The sequence below is a fragment of the Colletotrichum abscissum genome, assembly GCF_030869225.1.
Source record: "Colletotrichum abscissum strain IMI 504890 chromosome Unknown Scaffold_8.1, whole genome shotgun sequence".
NCBI classification, from domain to species: Eukaryota; Fungi; Ascomycota; class Sordariomycetes; order Glomerellales; family Glomerellaceae; genus Colletotrichum; species Colletotrichum abscissum.
In genome coordinates this window covers 968,387-987,704 of record NW_026850525.1, presented here as the reverse complement: position 1 = coordinate 987,704, position 19,318 = coordinate 968,387, and the positions used below count along the sequence as shown (strand labels likewise).

The following is a 19,318-nucleotide window of genomic DNA, read 5'->3' as shown; positions in this document are numbered from 1 at the left end:
TCTCAGTCCGAGGGTTGGCAGACGCCAGCTGTTGGGTTCACTTGGGTGAGACGGGCGATCGGAAATACGTGTGGTCAATTGAGTGCAACCGGGCAACTACGGGTAAGAGGAAGGAAGCGAAAAGTCGCCGGAACGGAAGATGTCATTGACCGTGCCCATCAGCCAATCAGAGACGTCCCATACCTAAGGCACTCGAAAACTGCCTCAAGCGATTTTCTCCTACCTCGACTGCTGTACCATAGAAACGATCTCCGCCACGAGACGACCTCCCACCAATTGCCCCATCAATCTGTTCGCGGCTGTCTCTGTAGCTGCGGATACGGCTCGCCCATCATGTTGGCAAGGTCCTGCTTGCGCTCGGCGCGCACTTTCACAAATGGCGCTGTCACGATTTCAAAGGTACGCAAATGAACTGATCACGAGTCGAAATTCCCGAGGCAATCCGACCGACCGCCAACGAACACGCCCGAGCCCGGCCTCAATGGCCATCGAAGGACATCAATGGACATCAAGGACTCTGGGGCAAATTCGCTGACGATGATTGATGCAGCGTGCCGCCTCTACTTCCAGCGGTGCTGGTGCCGAAGCTTCCTCTAGATTGAACCTCGCCGCCGTCACGTCGACGTCTCTCGCCTTGGGCTCCATGGCCTGGTACTACCACCTCTACGGACCTTCCGCCAACGCTGCCGCACCGGCTGAGGAGGGGTGAGTCTTTTGTCTATCCATTTGCGGTCGCCGAGGGACAATTGCGCGAATGCCGCCGAATCCCTTGGGTTGAGGCATAATCGACATTGAAACCGGGGCCGACCGACAGCAATCGATCATTGAGCTAAATTATCATCTTCAGTCTTCACCCTACCAACTACCCTTGGGTTCACGAGCAATGGTTCAAGACCTTTGATCACCAGGCGTAAGCAGAACACCACGTCGATTTTTTTCGGCCATCTGAGATGTATGACGCTTACATTGAATTGCAGTCTCCGCCGTGGTTTCCAGGTCTACCGCGAGGTTTGCGCCTCTTGCCACTCTCTCAGCCGTGTCCCCTACCGAACTCTCGTCGGTACCGTCTTGACCGTCGACGAGGCCAAGGCCATGGCCGAGGAGAACGAGTACCCCGGTGAGCCCAACGAGCAGGGTGACATCGAGATGCGCCCCGGCAAGCTCTCCGACTACATGCCCGACCCCTACAAGAACGAGGAGGCTGCTCGTTTCGCCAACAACGGTGCCCTTCCCCCCGACCTGAGCTTGATCGTCAAGGCCCGCCACGGTGGCTGCAACTACATCTTCAGCTTGTTGACCGGCTACCCCGAGGAGCCCCCCGCGGGCGCCGTCGTCGCTCCCGGCATGAACTTCAACCCCTACTTCCCCGGTACCGGTATCGCCATGGCCCGTGTCCTTTACGAGGACCTCGTCGAGTACGAGGACGGCACTCCCGCTTCCACCTCGCAGATGGCCAAGGACGTTGTCGAGTTCCTCAACTGGGCTGCTGAGCCCGAGATGGACGACCGCAAGCGCATGGGTATGAAGGTTCTCGTTGTTTCGGCCTCCCTCTGGGCCCTCAGCGTCTGGGTTAAGAAGTACAAGTGGGCCTGGCTCAAGTCGAGAAAGCTCGCGTACGACCCTCCCAAGGACACCAAGGTTCGCCACTAAATTAGCATGGCAACATTTCGGTTGTCTCTGTGTATGTTATACTAGGCTCTCTAAAACAGCTCCTTTGTTAGTGGAGGCGGCAGAGACGAGATTCATCGTTGGGAGCAATATGGGGAGCGATAGAGTGTAAATCAGATGGTCCTTTTTCAATACCTGACTCCTTGATAATGACAAGACAAGATTAGAATTTCATGCGCCAAACCCACGCCCACGTTTCAAAGTGATGTTCCACGGAGCAAAGTACTACCACAACTTGATGATCAACCTGCAGTCATGAAATGAAGTAGATGAGCCTGCTTCGTGCCATCAGTGGGAAACATCTCGTTAGACGCGGAGTCAAGGAGACAGAGCTGGGTATACTACCGGTTGATACGCGATGCAAACATCGACTGTCGCAATCAACGGTGTCTTGAACATGCGTTCCCTCGGCCATTGATTCGCCGAAACGCAGTTGCACCTTACTTTTTTGTAGGTTGATAGAACAATGCGAGGTTGGTACGTAAATGCATGTCCGTACCCATTTTCATAACTTTTTGTTTTTCCTTTTCAGATAATCAGAAAGTTGTTTCATCTCATGTTTTCCTCTCAGACCCCTAGCTCGCACACAAAGTTCTGTGACTTTGCAGGCATTTAAAGTGTCGTTTGTCGCCGATGGCCACCCAGTTTCTGAGCAACGACATTGACTGAGGAGTGAGTGGCCGGGGTTTGCGTCGACCTTGAGCAGGTAGTCAGGGGTTGTCAATTGGTGGAAGAGACGAATCTTGGTGGGTCTTTTGGAGGTGCTCCAGCAACGTGCTCCAGAGGCCGCGCGAGTTAAGAGGACCTTGGGCTGGAAGGAAACGATCGGTTTTCCAGCGGACGGCGCGCTTTCCGAACAGTTGGATCCAGCGCTGTGTCCGCTGAGATGACTGCGCTGACAGAACAGAAGCAGCCGAAGGTGGAGAGCACGACGCCGACCAATCCTCTGTTTCCTTCGTCGCCCGTTGGTGTCCACTTCACCTCATTAAACTGGGCAACTTCCGTCAGGCCTAAAAGCTCCGAGCCGGGGCCTGGCCATCAGTGCCACCTCAAAAACACCCTGCCATCCACTGCCAGTCCTGCCAGAGCCTGCTCACATGGACGTAGGTATGTGCCTGCAGCTAACTAGCAACACCACCACTACCACCACCATCTTCCCTTCCCCCCTCCTCCAACGAAGGAGCTGCCGAGTCAAGAAGAGCGAGCGGGAAAGAGCGTACTTCACTCGTCATCAAGTCCTCCCCTCTTCTTGTGAGCTCTTTCACTCTCCATTTCTGACCAGAAGCAAGCCCTCAACGGTTTGGTTCGTCGCCTTCATAACCCTTCCATTCGGTTCCTCTTATTCATAAGAGAAATCTACGAGGAACCTTATCAGCGAACCTCGCCTTGCCCACCACGCATTCAACCACCACCAACGCCTAGTCACTCGCCCCCTTCCAACGACAAGAAAACCTCTTGCATCGATCAACGAGCTTCATACCTTACACGACTCACAACAATTCCTGCCTAAATCGAACCATACAAACCAGAAATCCAAATGCCATCCGTCGCCGAGGATTATCCACGGCTGATGGCGATGGCGTCAGGCAGAAAGCGCAGACGAGACGTCAACGACGCCAACAGCAACGACCTGCATTTGCCAGGCCCCCTGTACGAGAAACTCGCCCAGTATCAGGCTGCAACGAACAACTGGAACGCTGACAGCGTTTTTGGAGGCAGGCCTATTCAGCAGCAGATTCAACAGCAGCAACAGCAGCAGCACCTGGGAGGTAACTTCCCTCGCTTCCCTTCCAGTAATAATGAACGGTTGAGATATGAGTTTGGATTCTCCCACGACATCGCTGCCTCCGCCGAAGCATCACGCCAGAACATCGACTCGGTGCCTCGGAAAATAGCGCCGCTTCCTGTATCCAAGCGACAGCGCATGTTTGACGACGATGATGACAATGATAGTGGGGAGCTGAGTAGCTTGAATGGCGGCACTACATCACAACACGATTCGCAGCAAAGACGGGGTAGCAGGTCGTCTACAGAGTCTCGCCCTGCCTCCCATGCAGCACAGAACCAGGCGGATGCTGCTGGCAATAGACCCAGGACGCCCTCGTCCTTGGCACCCTGCCACATCTGCCACCGCCGCCCTACCAAGAAATCAGACCTCGACTCATTTGCAGACTGCCAAGGCTGTGGACAACGATCATGCTATGTCTGCGTCCGGGAATGCCAGGGCTGGGAAAAGGACGGACGACCAAGCAGCAACGGCGGCATAAAAAGCACGCAACAGGACCAAGGACAAGACGGACTCGACCTCTCACGGTCATGTACGATGGATGATGTGGATGACGACAGGCAAAGGCAATCAAGAGAAGAGGAGGAGGCAAAGAGAACTGGCCGAGCCACTCGGCACAACGGCTGGACGGGCGGTGGTCATAGGCAGATGGTCTGCAGTCGCTGTTGTATCGAGAAGGGTTCAGAGGGCGACATCGTTTGCCTAGGCTGCCTCTCACGCATGGAGTCAGTCTAAGGCGGCTGCAACGCCCTGCCGAAGGGCAATATTTCTTGTTTTCTTGTTTTCAATCATAGCGTTCAAGGAGGTTCTTTTTCGACAGTCAAAACGCCCACGGAAGACGGTTGAGCGTATGGCACTGCTAATGAAGGCATGCATATTCATTTGGTAATGGAGCAAATCTGGGCAATGCTGAGGCAGCATGGGACGTTGTTACTTTTCTTTTTGCCAATGGGAGGACCACCTGGGAGATGTTACCAGGGAACAGCGAGAGCAAGGGATGGGTTGAAAAATACTCACGTCCCCTTATTCTCACTACGTTAGGTAGGCTGGAGAGGCGAGAGAGAGTGTGCCTCGTCTAGCTGTAGTTCAATGTAATTCTACGGCCAACACCACAAATTTTGCCAAATGAAGCCACCCCCTATGCTTCAGGGGTTGAGAATATCAGGCAGTGAGTGAGCCAGGGCTTGTAATGTTGCCTTGCAGTACGTTCCTCAAAGCACACCAACCTGCCACATGAAAAGTTACGTTAAGCGCTATCGTTCCTCTCTGCATACTTAGGTTGGGCAGGCAGACTCGTCATGTCACTTGCGAATTGCGCTAATGTGAAACTGCGATTGGCACATGAAAGCATGATCTATTTCTCCTTTCTCTCGGAAGGTATCACGCCCTCTAGAAGCCTTCCCCGATCCGAAGCCTGCCTATTCTTACAGCCTTTAGAAATAAAGGACATGACGAAACTCCGTGACCCCCTCTCCATTCCATCTCGTAGCCCCCGGGTTGCCCATCTTAGTTGTATTGCATGTAGCTGGCCGTCGAGTTGAACTTGAGGTTGGCCTTGATGACCTTGTCCACGGCGCTGAGGAAGTCCTTCTCCGTCGCCACCTTTCTCCGGGCGCGGATGGCGAACATACCGGCCTCCGTGCAGACACTGCGAAGCTCGGCACCTGTGGCGTTGGGGCACAGACGCGAGATGAGCTCCCACCGAATGTCACGCTCGACGGACATGCTCTTAGCGTGAATACGCAAAATGTTGGCGCGACCCTCGAGGTCGGGCAGGGAGAATTCGATCTTACGATCGATACGGCCGGGTCTCATCAGGGCGGGATCGAGAGTGGAAGGTCTGTTGGTTGCGAACATGACCTTGATATTGCCACGAGCGTCGAAACCGTCCAGCTGGGTAATGAGCTCCAGCATAGTTCTCTGAACCTCGTTGTCTCCACCGGCACCGTCATCGAAACGGGCACCACCAATGGCGTCGATTTCGTCAAAGAAGATAATGCAGGCCTTCTTCGTCCGTGCCATCTCGAAAAGCTCGCGCACCATTCTTGCACCCTCACCGACGTACTTCTGGACCAACTCACTGCCGATGACTCGGATGAAGGTGGCGTCTGTTCTGTTGGCGACAGCTCGAGCGCAAAGGGTCTTTCCGGTACCAGGGGGTCCGTACAGCAGCGCACCCTTCGGGGGGTCGATACCGAGGTTGACGAACCGCTCTGGCGACAAGAGGGGCATCTCGACGACTTCGCGCAACTTCTCGACCTGCTCCTTTGAACCACCAACATCTCCGTATGTAACATCGGGCTTCTCCTCGACCGTCATCATCGTAACACTGGCGTCGATCTTGGGCGGGAGCGGCAGAAGAATCTGGTACTTGTTCCTATCGACACCCACTCGCATGCCCTCTTCGATATCCGTAGGGCTCACTCTCTCGCCGAGCTGTACGACGAACTTGGCAATCTGCTTGACGTTGATGACATATTTGCTCTTAGAGTCGTCCTTCTCGTCGGGAATGATCTTTGTACACCGGGCGACCTGGAGAGGCTGTTCTTCCGACATGCGTTGTCGGTCTGCTGCTACATCCCAAAGGTGAGGAGGGGCAAGACCCGTATCGGATTCCTAGTCATGTCAGTCCGAGTTGCATCAGCCAAGGAGGGACAGATGTAGCTACCTTGACGCCAATCTTCTCGTCTACACTCGTTTGCTTCTCCTTGATCTGTTGCTCGAGCTTCTTGATGGCAGCACCGTACGGGGCGGCACCGTACGTCTTGAGCACTTGGATATCTCTGGGTATTGTTAGCCAACAATTCATCGTAGCTCGAAGTTGGTGGGGTGAACGGACTCATCGGTAAGCGGTGTGATCTTCTTCTCTTCAACCTCATCGTCTGCGTAGGTCTTCTGGTATTTCTCCCAGTTCTGGCCGGTAGCGGAAGGCTAATGATGCCCGGGTTAACACTGCTATCGAGGGAAGTGGACACGCAGGGTCCATACCATGATGTAGGATGAGGACTGAACGTCCTACTGCCGAATATTATGGATGGGGTAGGTTCGTGGGAATCTTCGTTTTGGATAGTTCGTGGGAATGGGGTCGCAGGGTTTCGAAGAGTGGTCGCGTTGGTCGTCAATCAGTATGATGCTGGGGGTTGGAATCGTGGGATGGAGGTGATGGAAGACGGTTCCGTAATCCAGGTTGCCTTGAGCTCCAAAGCACGGGCCACAAATGCGAGGCTGCTGTGGAGCTAGGCCCGGTGTGGGCAAAATGCAAACAGAACTGACGGGCCGGCTTAGGTAGCAGGCACACAGGGTACCTTAAGGTACCGGGGCAGGAACAACCTGACGGCCGCTAAAAAATATCCCACCGCCGCTGGGGGGGTTGCTACCTGAGAGAAAGTGGGCGATCGCAAAAGAAGGCGACAGCGGGACAGGCCCACGACGATACCGATACCTTTGCACTCCGTGTTTAGCTTGTCTTTCCGACCCCGAGTTCTCGATAACAAGCACAACACAAACCAGTTCTGTCAAAATGGCCACTACTGCACCAGCCCAGGCCGGAGGAGGCTCTGGCAATGCTACTTTCAAGGTGCGAACTGCGCGCTCATAGTGAAGCTTCTAGAGGGGAGCTTATTGCTAATACTTCACCTATAGGACAAGGAGAAGCCCGTCGCCGTCCGCTCCTCCAACATCGTTGCTGCTAGAGGTGAGCAAGATGAACAGACCTGCAAGCTTCTCAGATCATCAACTGACTCGATCTGACTGCTAGCCGTCGCCGATGCGATCCGAACCTCTCTGGGCCCCCGCGGCATGGACAAGATGATTCGAAGTGGAAAGGGCGAGACGATCATTACCAACGACGGCAACACAATGTTGAAGAGCATGTCTGTCATGCATCCGACAGCAAAGATGTTGGTCAACCTTTCGGCGGCACAGGACGTGGAGGCGGGAGACGGCACAACATCTGTGGTTGTCATTTGCGGCAGCTTGCTCGGTGCCGCCGACAGACTGCTGTCAAAAGGAATCCACCCCTCCGTCATCTCAGAGGCTTTCCAGAGAGCTGCTGCCGCAGCTGTCGAGGTTCTCCACGACATGTCACAACCCATTTCCCTCACCGACACAGCATCCCTGCTTCAGGCAGCCAACACATCTCTTTCCTCCAAGATTGTGTCGCAATACTCCAACATCCTCGGGCCCATGGCTGTCAACTCCGTTGTCAAGACCATCGACCTCAAGACGGCAGACAATGTCGACCTAAAGAACATCAGAATTGTCAAGAAGGTTGGCGGAACTATCGAGGACAGCGAGCTTTCGGATGGCTTGATCTTGACGCAGCCTGTTCTCAAGGGTGCTGGTGGTCCCGCAAGAATCGAGAAGGCCAGAATCGGTCTTATTCAATTCCAGCTTAGCCCTCCCAAGCCCGATGTAAGGCTACCCCTCAGGTGCCCCCTTTTCCGCTGTTGCTGACCAATACAGATGGAAAACACCATCCAAGTGAACGACTACAGACAGATGGATAAGATCGTTAAGGAGGAGCGTCTTTACCTTCTCAACATGGTCAAGAAGATCAAGAAGGCCAAGTGCAACGTTCTCTTCATCCAGAAGTCCATTCTTCGCGATGCTGTCAACGACCTGTCCCTGCACTTCCTCGCCAAGCTTGGCATTCTTGCCGTGAAGGATATCGAGCGTGATGAGATCGAGTTCATCTGCAAGTCTACCGGCTGCAAGCCCATTGCTGATGTCGACTCATTTACAGAGGACAAGCTCGGATCAGCCGATCTCGTCGAGGAGGTTCAGTCCAACGGAGCTCGCATGGTTAAGGTGACCGGCGCCAAGGCCACTGGCAAGACTGTCTCCGTCGTTGTTCGCGGCGCCAACTCTCTCATTCTTGACGAGGCCGAGCGCAGTTTGCACGACGCCCACTGCGTTGTTCGTTGCTTGGTGAAGAAGAAGGCTTTGATCGCCGGTGGTGGTGCTGCTGAGATCGAGATCGCGTCTCAGCTCTCCAAGCGCGCGCGTGAATTGACGGGCACCGAGGCCATTTGCTGGAAGGCATTTGCCGACGCTCTGGAGGTTGTCCCCACCACTCTGGCCGAGAATGCCGGACTTAACAGCATCAAGGTCGTCACCGAGCTTCGTCATAGACATGAGCTCGGCGAGAAGAATGCAGGTGTCAGTATCAAGTCCGGCGGTGTCAACACCAACATTTCCAAGGAGAACGTCCTCCAGCCTCTGTTGGTAAGCACCAGCGCCATTGAGTTGGCAGCTGAGACGGTGAAGATGATTCTCAGAATAGACGACATCGCCCTTACCAGATAAGGAGGGGAATATGAGTCACGAAATCAAAAACAAAAAGTAAAAGGGGAAATCCAGGCTTGATGATCATGTACATTACGGCTACCTGGCTTGATTGCGGTGTAGACGTGGGTGGGCCTGGAATAGAGGCGTCAAAACTATTAGAAGCTGAGAAGCAATTGATCACACCAGATACCTTGATGACACCTCAACCTAATCTCATTTGCCTTTTCTAATAACATTCACTTTGAGCATGGAAATTACCCTGGCCAAACTTGCTTTACTCGATTCCCACTCGTTCTGGTACATCTAGAGTAAGGCACTAAGTCGTGAATCAGCCTATGCCTGTTTCCAGCCTTCAGCCGGCGATTTCTGGCTTCCCCTTATCAAATTCGCCCACCCCTCGCTATATAATAACCTAGTCAGTTTGTCCAACGTTCCTCCATCAGCTGCTCTACTAAATACGGCAAACAGAGCGACCTCCTACCAACTTCAACTCCAAACACTCAATATATTCGATAGGATGGATTGCTGAAATTTTATATTTCACAATCATAACCAATTGGTCTTCATCAGTAAAACACGTGTCATTCTTTTAGTCTAAAAGGGACATCCGGCGCCAGAGCCCTCTCAGTCAAGGAGTGGACAATGCTACTCAACGATGTTGAGAGCATAAAGAAGAACGACATGACCTTTCATCTGACAGAGAAGAAGAGAAATCCAATAAGCACACGTCCTTCCAATCAGCCAAGTTGACATCTCCAGCTGGGGTTACCAACCATCGTCACCTGCCACTTTTTGACCCCTCCATATCACCAGCGTCAGCGCCTGAGCACCATAGATGTAATTGCTGGTTGGTTCGTACGTTCTTTACTTTCGCAGAGGCGTGAACTCGTCAGGAATATCGGCGGCAGAAGTGACATTGGGATCGGCTGCAATGGTGAAGCTAGATAGTGAAGAAGCAGTCAGCAACATCATTCTATGTTTGAAGGATTAAAAACGGAATAACAGATCATCTGTGTGTTGTTCAGAATGTAAGGGAAAAGATTCGTGGAAGCGCATACTAAACAGAGGGTTAGCGGTGTCTCTGTCATTGGTCTCTTGGGGTATAAATATCATACCAGTCTGTCAAGCTTGTCGGCCTCAAGACCAACAAGGTTATACTCGGACCCGTCAACAAGAACCAGAGTATCAGGCTCCTGGCTAGACTCGCACTTCTGCTCCTGCCCCTCACCTTCAGCGGCAGCACACGTCTCCTCGCCGGCCTCCTGAGGCGCCCTCTTCCTGTTCACAAAGCCGTAGCCGGCACCGGTGAAGAGGAACCCGCCAGAGCGCATGCAGACGGACGTGGCGCCGGCCGAGAGGATGGTGGCACGGCGGTTGCGGCAGTCGCCGCCGTCGTAGCCTCGGGTCTCGATGCGCCAGTTGGACGGAATGTAGCGGAAGAGGACGCTCTCGGCCGTGGCGCCGACGCAGCATCGGTTCGGGTCGATGGCTCTGCAGACGCGGAAGTTGCCGCCGCAGTTTTGGCCAAAGTGTTTCTGGATGTCGATGGCCGAGACCGAGACGGCGGCGGCGAGGGTGGTGATGAGTTTGAAGAAGTGCATTTTGAGGGTGGAAAGGGGGTGTTGGAGGTGGAAGTGGAAGTGGAAGTGATGACGGTTGGATGGGATGGTGATGTGGTGATTTGCTTGCTTGGTCTTGATGGTCGAGGATGAAGAGGATACCACGAGGTCATAACTCGGAGCGGTATGGACCTTTTATAGATTTTCAACACTCTATCAATGAGACTCATCTTATGGAATCATTGTCTTCTTACTTAGCCATGCAGGCAGCAAATGCTTCGCTTGATTCCCTCACACTGTCTGGCCACATGGAGGAAGCAAATTAGAGACTCACATCCCATCGACTCTCAAGATGACCTGGCAGTAAGCCCTAGATGTCTTCTGCCTTTGATTATTTCGAATTTAACTTGATCTAAACAGGCAAATCTATGTCGTTGCGACTTGCAGCCCAGGCCCTAGATACCTGCGATACTCTGTAAGTTCCAAGTGGCACGAGAGTAAACTTGTCTTTCAGTAAGGTCTCGAGTTCCTCCTCAGCATTATCAAGGTTCCCAAATGCATAAGGGGTTGAGAGTAGAGAGGCATTCTAGGATATGGCATATAATGCTCCTCGGTGCTAGCATTCTGCAGGGAAATGGATAGTTGTATGCCCGCCTCACGTCAGACAGACAAGATGTCTCACTTTTACGAAGAGAATAGTGATGATTAGCAATTTAGCCAGCTTTGATCAGTCCAACTCAGGATCCCTATGACCCACGTTATGTGTCTCTATATTGCCAAAAACGATTGAACCAAGAACTTGGCTGTAAGCCGTAGTCGTGCATTCGGAGAATAATGCAACATTGGTTGGAAGCTAGTCGCGGTCCCTCCCGTCGAACCATCCCTTTCGGGCGGCTGCGAGCGTTGTCTCACTGCCGCTTGATCTTGTCTTCCTATCGGAGTCGTCCCTTCATCCGAACGTTGCATCCCTACCTGATGGCTTGAGAAGGAAAACGATCAGCCACCTTGCCTCGCCAAGTCAATGTGACTGAGACTCCCGTGGCCTCCGTAATCATCTCAACCTCTAAAGGACGTAGCAAAAAAGCCCTCATGAAGCCAAAAGCAAGAAAAAATGTACTAGGCAACTCAAAAACTGTCCGCTCCATGGCTTGGCGGCTTCAGCTATGCCCCGCGATACTTCTTACTTCCCGTTCTGGTAATATGTTCTAGTAGGACTTGACAGCGGCGGCAGGTCCGCCATCTTATAGCTGAACAAGCGCACCACTTCCCCCAATGATATTATATCAACGAGAAGAAAAACATAGTCGCTCGAATTTGAGGACCGCCTGCTTGAATACTTAATCTTTAGTTGTCAACTCCCAGAAGAAGGGTTGAAGTGGTCGGTGAAACGGCCAATCGAATTTCCACCTCGCGCATAGGGCTGATCGCTTCACTGCGATTTCAACCCACTCGGAGTGGTCATGGCCAAGATGGTTTCTTCTACTTCGAGTATGAAGAGCAAGATATCATTTCAACTTTCATTGCACAGCTGGTACCGCTTCTTCGAGCATTTTTCTTACCGTAGGCTGGTTCTTGAGTGATAGTATAATTAGATCTGTGAAGTAGCGTTTGAGTGGCAGCCATAGGTCCTGCATCAAGTCAACGCCTTTCCGGCGTCAAGTTCTGAACATGAACGCGATTAACAAACTTGTAGAGAATATGGGGATATAAAATCACAGGGCAAATGAAAAATTATAACTTGAACTAGGTACGAGTTATAGAAGCAGACTAGAGTACTGTTTACACCTCTAGTCGACATTCTCCCACGATACCATATATACCAGCATAATGAAATAAGAAAAGATTCCCTAGAACCTATGCCTTCATTCACTCCAGGTCTGCTCCGAGATACGGCGACACCAGCGGCATCCCGCTCTCAAGCAGGGCCTCAGTATACGCAGTAATAAGCGGGTCCAGGCCCTGTCGAGAAGCACGGACAAGCCATTCTTGCATGTCAATCTCATCAGACGCACCGCCGTAGACGGTCTCCATGTGTGCGCGGAATTGCGAGAAGAGGGTCTTGATGCCGCCTGAGTGGTGGCGGAGGTGGATGGACGACGACGCTGATGGTGATGCATCTACCGCGGTAGGCTCAACAGTTGATGTAGAGGTACCCTGTAGAGCCGCCAACTCGACGGCGGCGGCTGCAATTTGTCCCACGACATCGTCGAGCCGCGCAAAGTCTAGGAACCCTTCTGCGCGCCGGAGGCGAGGTACGCAGCGCATGGCGAGGGAGTAGCGCAGGATGCCGTTCATTGCGTCCGAGTTGGGCGCTTGGGGGCTCACGAGGGTACAGGACCTGTGGATTGCGATCGTAAGGTTGAAGGGGTCGGGTCTTGGTGGTTCGCGTGCTCCAACCTCAGTGCCGTGATCACGCTCTTTGAGATGAATGATCAGATTCTCCAGGAATACTGCGCCTGTCCACTTACTCGCCGTGTATCCGTCCGAACCGTCGATGGCTGGCGGGGGGGAATCTCGGAGAGAAGATGCGGCCGTGGGGGTTTCGGTTTTGCCTGCCAGGAGCAGGGTGCGCGGGCTCGAACGGTAGAGAATTGGGATCGCTGTTTTACGGGGTGAAGCTGATGCTAGGGAAAGGGAGGCGAGAGAGTGTAGAGACTCGAGGTTCGGGCGGCGGAGAGTGGCGAAGCGGTTCAGGCAATGGCCGTTGGCGGCTGCGTGGACGATGATGTATACGGTTTTGGAGAGGAGGGTGCCTGTGTAATAGACTACCTCGGCGACGGAGGAAGAGGTGGAAGAAAGGAGTTGCTGGTGATCGGAGGGAACGGCGATGCAGTGGACTTTGCGGACGGGTGGGTGGTTAAGGAGGGCTGTGAGGATGTGGCTTACCGGGAAAGAAGATGCTCCTGTCAGGAGAACTTCGATGCCGGCCTCCGTCTTGTCCTTCTCCACAGCGGCGGCGGATGCGGCCATCGCCCCAATGGTCTCAACTTCCTCCCTCAACCATTCCGGAACAGCCGTCTCAGTATTCCAGTCTATCCGAACATTCTCCTCCGCGGACACGTTTGGGTCGATGAGCACGCGATCGATGTGCGACGGCAGCATCGCTCTCTCGGGCAACAGGCTCGCGGGTTGTGCGTGTGCGACGAACAAGGCTTGGAAAGCCACGTCCAAAATGACTGGATGTAGCACGTAGGAGCCGTTGCTTGGTCCCGGTGACGCAGCATCGGCATAAGTGTCGACGCTGGCATCGGCTGGCCAGACTGCCGTGGCGGCCGCGTAGCCGAGGGCGCGCTCACAGCTCTTCATGGCCGCAAATCCGTCGTGGTAACCAAGGCCGATCTGGCCAAACATCTCGTGGATGGCTTCGCCGTCGACATGAACGGCGTTGTCCGGAATCGGCTCCCGGTCTGGTAACACCGGACCCGATGCCAAAGTGGGGCCGTTGCCGGAGTCGGCGAGGCCGAGAAGGATGACTAAGTTACCACTACAGGTGAGCATCATGGCGTCCGTCACCTCGTTCGGACACACGTAGTACGCAAACTTGGCACGCACAACCTGAGCAGCCTTGTTATTCGGACTGTAGTCATCAGCCGCCGCCGGTAGCACCTGCACGGTAAACATTGTTTCGACTCCGTCCGTGTTATCAGGCACAACCACTGGCCGCAGAATGTCAACGTCCTCCACGGCCAGCGAAGCCACGGGCCGAGAACCGGCGACGTATTGCGCCGCCTAGGCTACGATGGAGACGTACGCGGCGCCGGGCAACAGAACCTCGCGAAGCACCTCGTGCCCCTTCACCCAAGGGATTTCACGCAGACGCAGGACGTTGCGCCACCGCAGCTCGTGATCGTTGTCATCGGGCATCCGTCGGCCCAAGAGCTCGTGTGCCGTGTCAGCGAGGGTACGGTACCGCGCCGAGATGCGCGACTCACGCCAGTATACCCGGTCGTGATCCCACGCGTAGCCGGGCAGATCCGCGAGTAATGACTTGGGTGTCATGATAGACGTATTGCTCTCACTCCATATGCCGCGGAAACCATCAAAATCGACATGCGCCGGTCCAAGCTGGGACCAGACGGACCCGATGGCCTCTTGCACGACAGCTACATCGCTTGCTTTGCGCTTGAGGAGACTAGCATACGGCGGCGCGGCACCATAAGCCGCCTTGAGCGTCTGCTCGACGGGGCCCTTGAGAGCCGGATGTGGCCCCAGTTCGATGGCCAGGTCAAATGGTCCGCCGTGCCATACGGCCGACTCGAGCGCCTGTGAGAACTTGACCATCTGTACCATGTTGGCAACCCAATATGGACCCTTGAGCGCAGCAAGAAGCTCTGCCTCGCCGCCCCGTCGAACAAGGCGAGCGTCGCCTCGGACGCTGGAACTCCACACGCACGCCCCTCGCCCTCTTCCTTTCCCTGGCTTGACGGAAATGTCGCAAGCCAGGAGGGCCTGCAGATAGGCATCGGCACATGCAGCCATGTGATGCGAGTGATACGCCGTGTCGAGCAGCAGCGGACGGGCAAAGATGTTGTCCCGCTCCAGCTACTCCTTAGTCCTGGCCACGGCGTCCCGGTCTCCAGAGAGCGTGCAGCTTTGCGGTGCGTTGCTGGCGGCTACCACCAGGCGGCCAGCGAATGCCGGTTGGCGGCACAGCTCCGAGGCCGCTGCGAGCGAGAGAACAACCGCCAGCATGCCGCCGCCATCCTTTGTGCCGGCGCGGGCTAGGTGAGCGTAGAAGCCGCGGTAGTAGGCGATTTGCATAGCGGCCTTGCGCGAGATGAGACCGGCGGCGTAGGTCGCTGCGATCTCACCTGAGGAATGGCCTACAATGGCGTCGAGACAGATTCCTGACGCAGTCAAGATGTCAATCTGGGCGATTTGCAACGCTGTACAGAGCGGTTGCGCCAGCTCAGCCTTGCCTAGGCGCGATATGTCCGCATCCTTGCAAAGCTCCTCAATGAGAGACCAAGTCGGCGCGTGCCCGTGGCCCTGGGGCAAGCCCTGTCATAGGACGGCTTCACATGCCTCGAGGCTGCGTCGGAAAACCGGAGATGCTGCCATGAGCCCGCGACCCATGGTGGCCCACTGCGCGCCTTGGCCTGTGAAGACGCTGAGAATGCCGGGGGCTTCGGCCGGGTTGATGAGGCGCGGGACGGAGCCGATGTCACCGCTCTTGGCCTTGCCGGCGTGACTCGTCACGAACCGAGCCATGGCATTCAGGACGTCTTGCCTGGTCGCGCCTGTGAGTTTGCAATTTAGATGTGCAACTCTATGGAGAGAAAACATTCTTCAAAGTGTCAAAAGGTGTGGCAACCGTAACGACGAAGAGAAATTAGACATGGTTGAAGTGCAATGAGACAAGCAAATTGCAGACATCCTCGAAAGCTAGAACCAACATAACTGTTATAGAGGATATCATCTACATTCAGAACTTCGGAGTCAGAACCACCAAGATGCAAAGCACACCTGCCATCACACTAGAAATTGAGAGTAGGATATCCGTAAGTGACAACAAACAAGATGTCTCATGCAGGGTGACTCCGCGTGTCCCACAAATCAAAGCTTACACGGAGGTTTCCCACTACGGGCAGGTCCTCCTTGCCGGCACCGTTCAACCCGCCAGAGCGGCCAGTCCGGCGCCGAAGTCTCCATCGGGAAATATGGAAATCCCCTCTCTTCAGGGCCCTGATGAGGGTCGCAGGAACTTGTCTCTATTATTTGCAAGGGGATACAGAATAAGCCTGGAACAACCTTCGATTCGGGGTGAAGCATTCTCAAAGTCTCCTGAAACTTAGACGGCTGAGCCCCTCCATCGCAGGAGGACCAGTGATCAACAAGAACGTCCTATGGGTGACCAGCATCGAGGCCCGGAACAAAGAGTTAAGTCCGCAAATACCACCGGCAGATGCCTGAATCTACATTCGGGAGATCGCCATTGGATGAACTGCTTAGGGGTCCTCTTTAGAGTTTCGGACCCCATCAACGTCAAAGGTAAGTTGAATGAATTATGAAGAACAGCAATACTTCCCGTCGGACCGTGCCTCCTCCGGCGCTAGTAATCGCCAAGTTGCATCCCGTTCGGCATGATCCGCTTGTGTGGCCATGTTACATTCCGGGTCGTCCCCGGCGACATTCATGGCGATGCTGTCAAACTCGCCGACCAACTATTTCACCCTGTGTGGGGTGGGATTTTGGCTTCAGCTGATGTTGATCACAGTTGACAAAGTTTTCAAAGTTTAGGATTCAGATTAGATCACATCTCTTCATCGTATCTCGAGCAGAAATAACGAGAAAGACTTCGGCGAGGTATGAAGTACTTCGTATATACAACACAGATGAGAGTCACCAGTATTCGTAACCGCTGAATAAGGTATCCCCTGAGTCATGTTGTAGAAACTGATAGTTGTACTTTCCACAAACATCTTACATGCATGCTTCGAATACTTCAGAGACGAGGTTTAATACTGCGAAGATAATACTCCACTGACTGGTTCCCTCAATACGTATACGGGAACGACCACTCGAGAGCACGCGATTGCTAAGCTTTGACTTTGCATCGGCGATAGCTCACGTTCAACGGGTCTGAACCGGCCAAGAGAAAGTCTGACCTCTGGCATTTCAAGGTAAGAACTGGAACGGTTCTATCTGAGCGGTGAGGAATGTTACGCCGGGCTATTGTCGCTTCAAAGATGGCAACGGACGGGAAATTGGAAGCCCGATTCTCATCATGGCTTCCTTGGGGAAGCACCTCAAGCTCCCAGACCAAGCCTCAAAAACGAGGGTGCGATTCCTAATAGTGACAGAGTGTATACGTCAGCATCTGCTGCCATATCTGTTCCAGCACTGATCCTGGACCCTTCTCATCGCGACTTTGTAATAGCATGCAAAGATGGTATACTTCATAGCTTGTCTACTGTTGGCCGCGGCATACGTTGTGTCTATTGTTATCTATAGGTTATTCTTCAGCCCTCTTGCTCGTTTCCCTGGGCCGAAATTGGCCGCTCTCACGTTCGGCTACGAGTTCTATTACGACTTTTTCAAAGATGGGGGTGGTCGATACTGGGCTGTGATCAACCGCATGCATGATGTATCAGGTAAGTGACGAAGTGATTCGGAGTTACTTGTTCAACTCCAATATGTTAACTTATCTCTCTATACAGGCCCCATAGTGCGTATAAACCCATGGGAAGTGCACATTCGGGATCCAGGGTTCGCCGAAGCCTTCAAAATCTCGAGAAAGACGTCCAGGCCGTGGTGGTATTACCGTTCCAATGGTCCGCCGAACAGTGTTCTACAAGCCGGGTAAGTGAGACTGCCTTATGGACGTCTGTCGTCCTCATTCACGAGTATATGCTGACCCCTTTTTCTTCCGTGCCTCTACTCAGCCCTCATGAGCTACATCGGATGCGCCGCGAGGCTATCCTGCCCGTGTTCGCCACCCCTCTGGTCATGTCTCGCGAACACTTATACGAGGCGCTGGTGCAAAGATTACTCGCGAGATTCCGCGCTGCCAAGGGCACCGGCGCCGTATTGACATGTAAATCAACCCCCCTCCCTCCCAATTTCCCTATACCTCTACTTCCCCATCGTCAGAGGTCTTGCGTGTGTACCTGGTGACTTTGCTGACCCGCTGACCTGTCCATGATCTCTAGTGGGTCATGCTTTTCGATGCCTCGCCATCGATCTGACGTGCACCACGAACCTCGGCTACGACTTTGGGTTCGTCGACGTCGAGGACTTTGAAAATGACATGTTCAAGATTGCGAGGACTTTGGGTCGCATGAACATGATCAGCCGTCACATCGGAAACTGGTTCTTTGCCGTAATGCGAGCACCTGCGCGCTGGGCCAAGCGCGCAGAGCCTGTCAGTCCTGGAATGATTCGTGTTCTACAATTTCGGAACGTAGGTGGTTTACTTCATCATCATCATCATCATCATCATCGGCGTCAGCATGAATAAAAAGCCTCCACGTGACTAACTGAAGTGTGTGGCTCCTCTGCTTAGATGATCGATCAGGCCGTCACAGATCAGTATCGCGCTGCAACGACCAATAACACAACTGTACGCGAAAAGACTGTTAGTAGCGTCGGCAGCGGTAATGATAGCTTCAAATCCACCGTCCAGCACATTCTCGCCTCAAACCTCCCAGCCCACGAAAAAGAGTTGACGCGCGTGGTAAACGAGGTCTGGATCTGCATCAACGCGGGCATCGACACAGAAGGCCAAGCCATCGCCTTTGCGACCTTTGTGCTCCTAAGCCACCCCAACGAGCTCGCACGGCTCCGCAAAGAGCTAGCAGGATGCGAAAAGAGACTCGGCAGACTCCCCACGTACCAAGAGCTCAAGGAGCTAAACTACCTACACGCAGTCGTCCAGGAGTCGTTCCGTCTAAACCACCCCATCGCTGGCCGCTTGCCCAGAACTGACCCGGACAATGAGATTCAGTATGGGGACGTGGTGATACCCCGGGGCGTCACCGTTTCCGTTTCCACGTACGATATCTACCTTGACGCCAACATCTTTCCGGATCCGCACAGATTCGAGCCCGGACGTTGGCTTGACCCGGGTGAGAGGAAGCGCCTTCGGAAGTACGTCAACAACTACGGCCGCGGGACCCGCAGCTGCGCGGGGATGGACGTGGCCAATATGGGCATCTATCTGACTCTGGGACGCATCTTCGCTCCGTCGGCTGGCTTCGAGGTAGCGTTGCATGATACGCTGTATGAGCGCGATGTCGCCTTTGATGCCGACTTTTTCGGGGCGTTTCCCAAGAGTGGTTCGAACCACATCAAGGCAATTGTAGTCTAGAGAAACATGATTTATGGGCTTGTGTTTGAGATAAGCAAATGTCTTCTGGGGCAAAGTGTCAGATTTCTGCTCAACAAAGCCAATCATGAGAATGACATTACCAAAGGCTCAAGTTCGCAAGACTTCCTAGCGGGTAAAAGCTCAAAATGAGTAGATAGGGGGACCTTTTATCGGCTCGCCCTTTTCCTTGGTACGCTTTAAATATGT

General features: G+C 53.8%; 9 protein-coding genes across 9 annotated transcripts; 4 read left to right on the top strand and 5 right to left on the bottom strand.

Moving 5' to 3' along the window:
• Positions 1-333: 333 nt before the first annotated feature.
• CABS01_04322 (cytochrome c1) lies at positions 334-1,650 on the top strand (the record flags this gene model as incomplete). The annotated part of the gene is made up of 4 exons (XM_060537693.1): positions 334-399; positions 551-705; positions 848-910; positions 978-1,650. 4 exons carry the CDS (start codon positions 334-336, stop codon positions 1,648-1,650), a joined length of 957 nt encoding a protein of 318 aa, XP_060390538.1.
• A 1,555-nt stretch (positions 1,651-3,205) lies between these two features.
• Positions 3,206-4,189, top strand: CABS01_04321 (uncharacterized protein; the record flags this gene model as incomplete). Its single annotated transcript, XM_060537692.1, has 1 exon — positions 3,206-4,189. One exon carries the CDS (start codon positions 3,206-3,208, stop codon positions 4,187-4,189), a length of 984 nt encoding a protein of 327 aa, XP_060390537.1.
• Positions 4,190-4,960: 771 nt separating this feature from the next.
• Positions 4,961-6,385, bottom strand: CABS01_04320 (26S protease regulatory subunit 7; the record flags this gene model as incomplete). Its single annotated transcript, XM_060537691.1, has 3 exons — positions 4,961-6,070; positions 6,123-6,237; positions 6,294-6,385. Coding segments are annotated over 3 exons (1,317 nt in total), but the record flags the coding sequence as incomplete, so codon positions are not given.
• Positions 6,386-6,974: 589 nt separating this feature from the next.
• Positions 6,975-8,761, top strand: CABS01_04319 (T-complex protein 1 subunit delta; the record flags this gene model as incomplete). Its single annotated transcript, XM_060537690.1, has 4 exons — positions 6,975-7,031; positions 7,097-7,148; positions 7,212-7,867; positions 7,919-8,761. 4 exons carry the CDS (start codon positions 6,975-6,977, stop codon positions 8,759-8,761), a joined length of 1,608 nt encoding a protein of 535 aa, XP_060390535.1.
• An 846-nt stretch (positions 8,762-9,607) lies between these two features.
• CABS01_04318 (uncharacterized protein) lies at positions 9,608-10,344 on the bottom strand (the record flags this gene model as incomplete). The annotated part of the gene is made up of 3 exons (XM_060537689.1): positions 9,608-9,669; positions 9,747-9,753; positions 9,859-10,344. The coding sequence occupies 3 exons, from the start codon at positions 10,342-10,344 to the stop codon at positions 9,608-9,610; spliced, it is 555 nt and encodes a 184-aa protein (XP_060390534.1).
• Positions 10,345-12,168: 1,824 nt separating this feature from the next.
• Positions 12,169-13,923, bottom strand: CABS01_04317 (lovastatin nonaketide synthase; the record flags this gene model as incomplete). The annotated part of the gene is made up of 1 exon (XM_060537688.1): positions 12,169-13,923. The coding sequence occupies one exon, from the start codon at positions 13,921-13,923 to the stop codon at positions 12,169-12,171; it is 1,755 nt and encodes a 584-aa protein (XP_060390533.1).
• Positions 13,924-14,031: 108 nt separating this feature from the next.
• Positions 14,032-14,781, bottom strand: CABS01_04316 (uncharacterized protein; the record flags this gene model as incomplete). Its single annotated transcript, XM_060537687.1, has 1 exon — positions 14,032-14,781. The coding sequence occupies one exon, from the start codon at positions 14,779-14,781 to the stop codon at positions 14,032-14,034; it is 750 nt and encodes a 249-aa protein (XP_060390532.1).
• A 63-nt stretch (positions 14,782-14,844) lies between these two features.
• On the bottom strand, positions 14,845-15,513 carry CABS01_04315 (polyketide synthase-4; the record flags this gene model as incomplete). Its single annotated transcript, XM_060537686.1, has 2 exons — positions 14,845-15,291; positions 15,349-15,513. The coding sequence occupies 2 exons, from the start codon at positions 15,511-15,513 to the stop codon at positions 14,845-14,847; spliced, it is 612 nt and encodes a 203-aa protein (XP_060390531.1).
• A 1,678-nt stretch (positions 15,514-17,191) lies between these two features.
• On the top strand, positions 17,192-19,111 carry CABS01_04314 (cytochrome P450; the record flags this gene model as incomplete). Its single annotated transcript, XM_060537685.1, has 5 exons — positions 17,192-17,396; positions 17,463-17,604; positions 17,688-17,839; positions 17,955-18,205; positions 18,308-19,111. The coding sequence occupies 5 exons, from the start codon at positions 17,192-17,194 to the stop codon at positions 19,109-19,111; spliced, it is 1,554 nt and encodes a 517-aa protein (XP_060390530.1).
• Between the last annotated feature and the right edge of the window lie 207 nt (positions 19,112-19,318).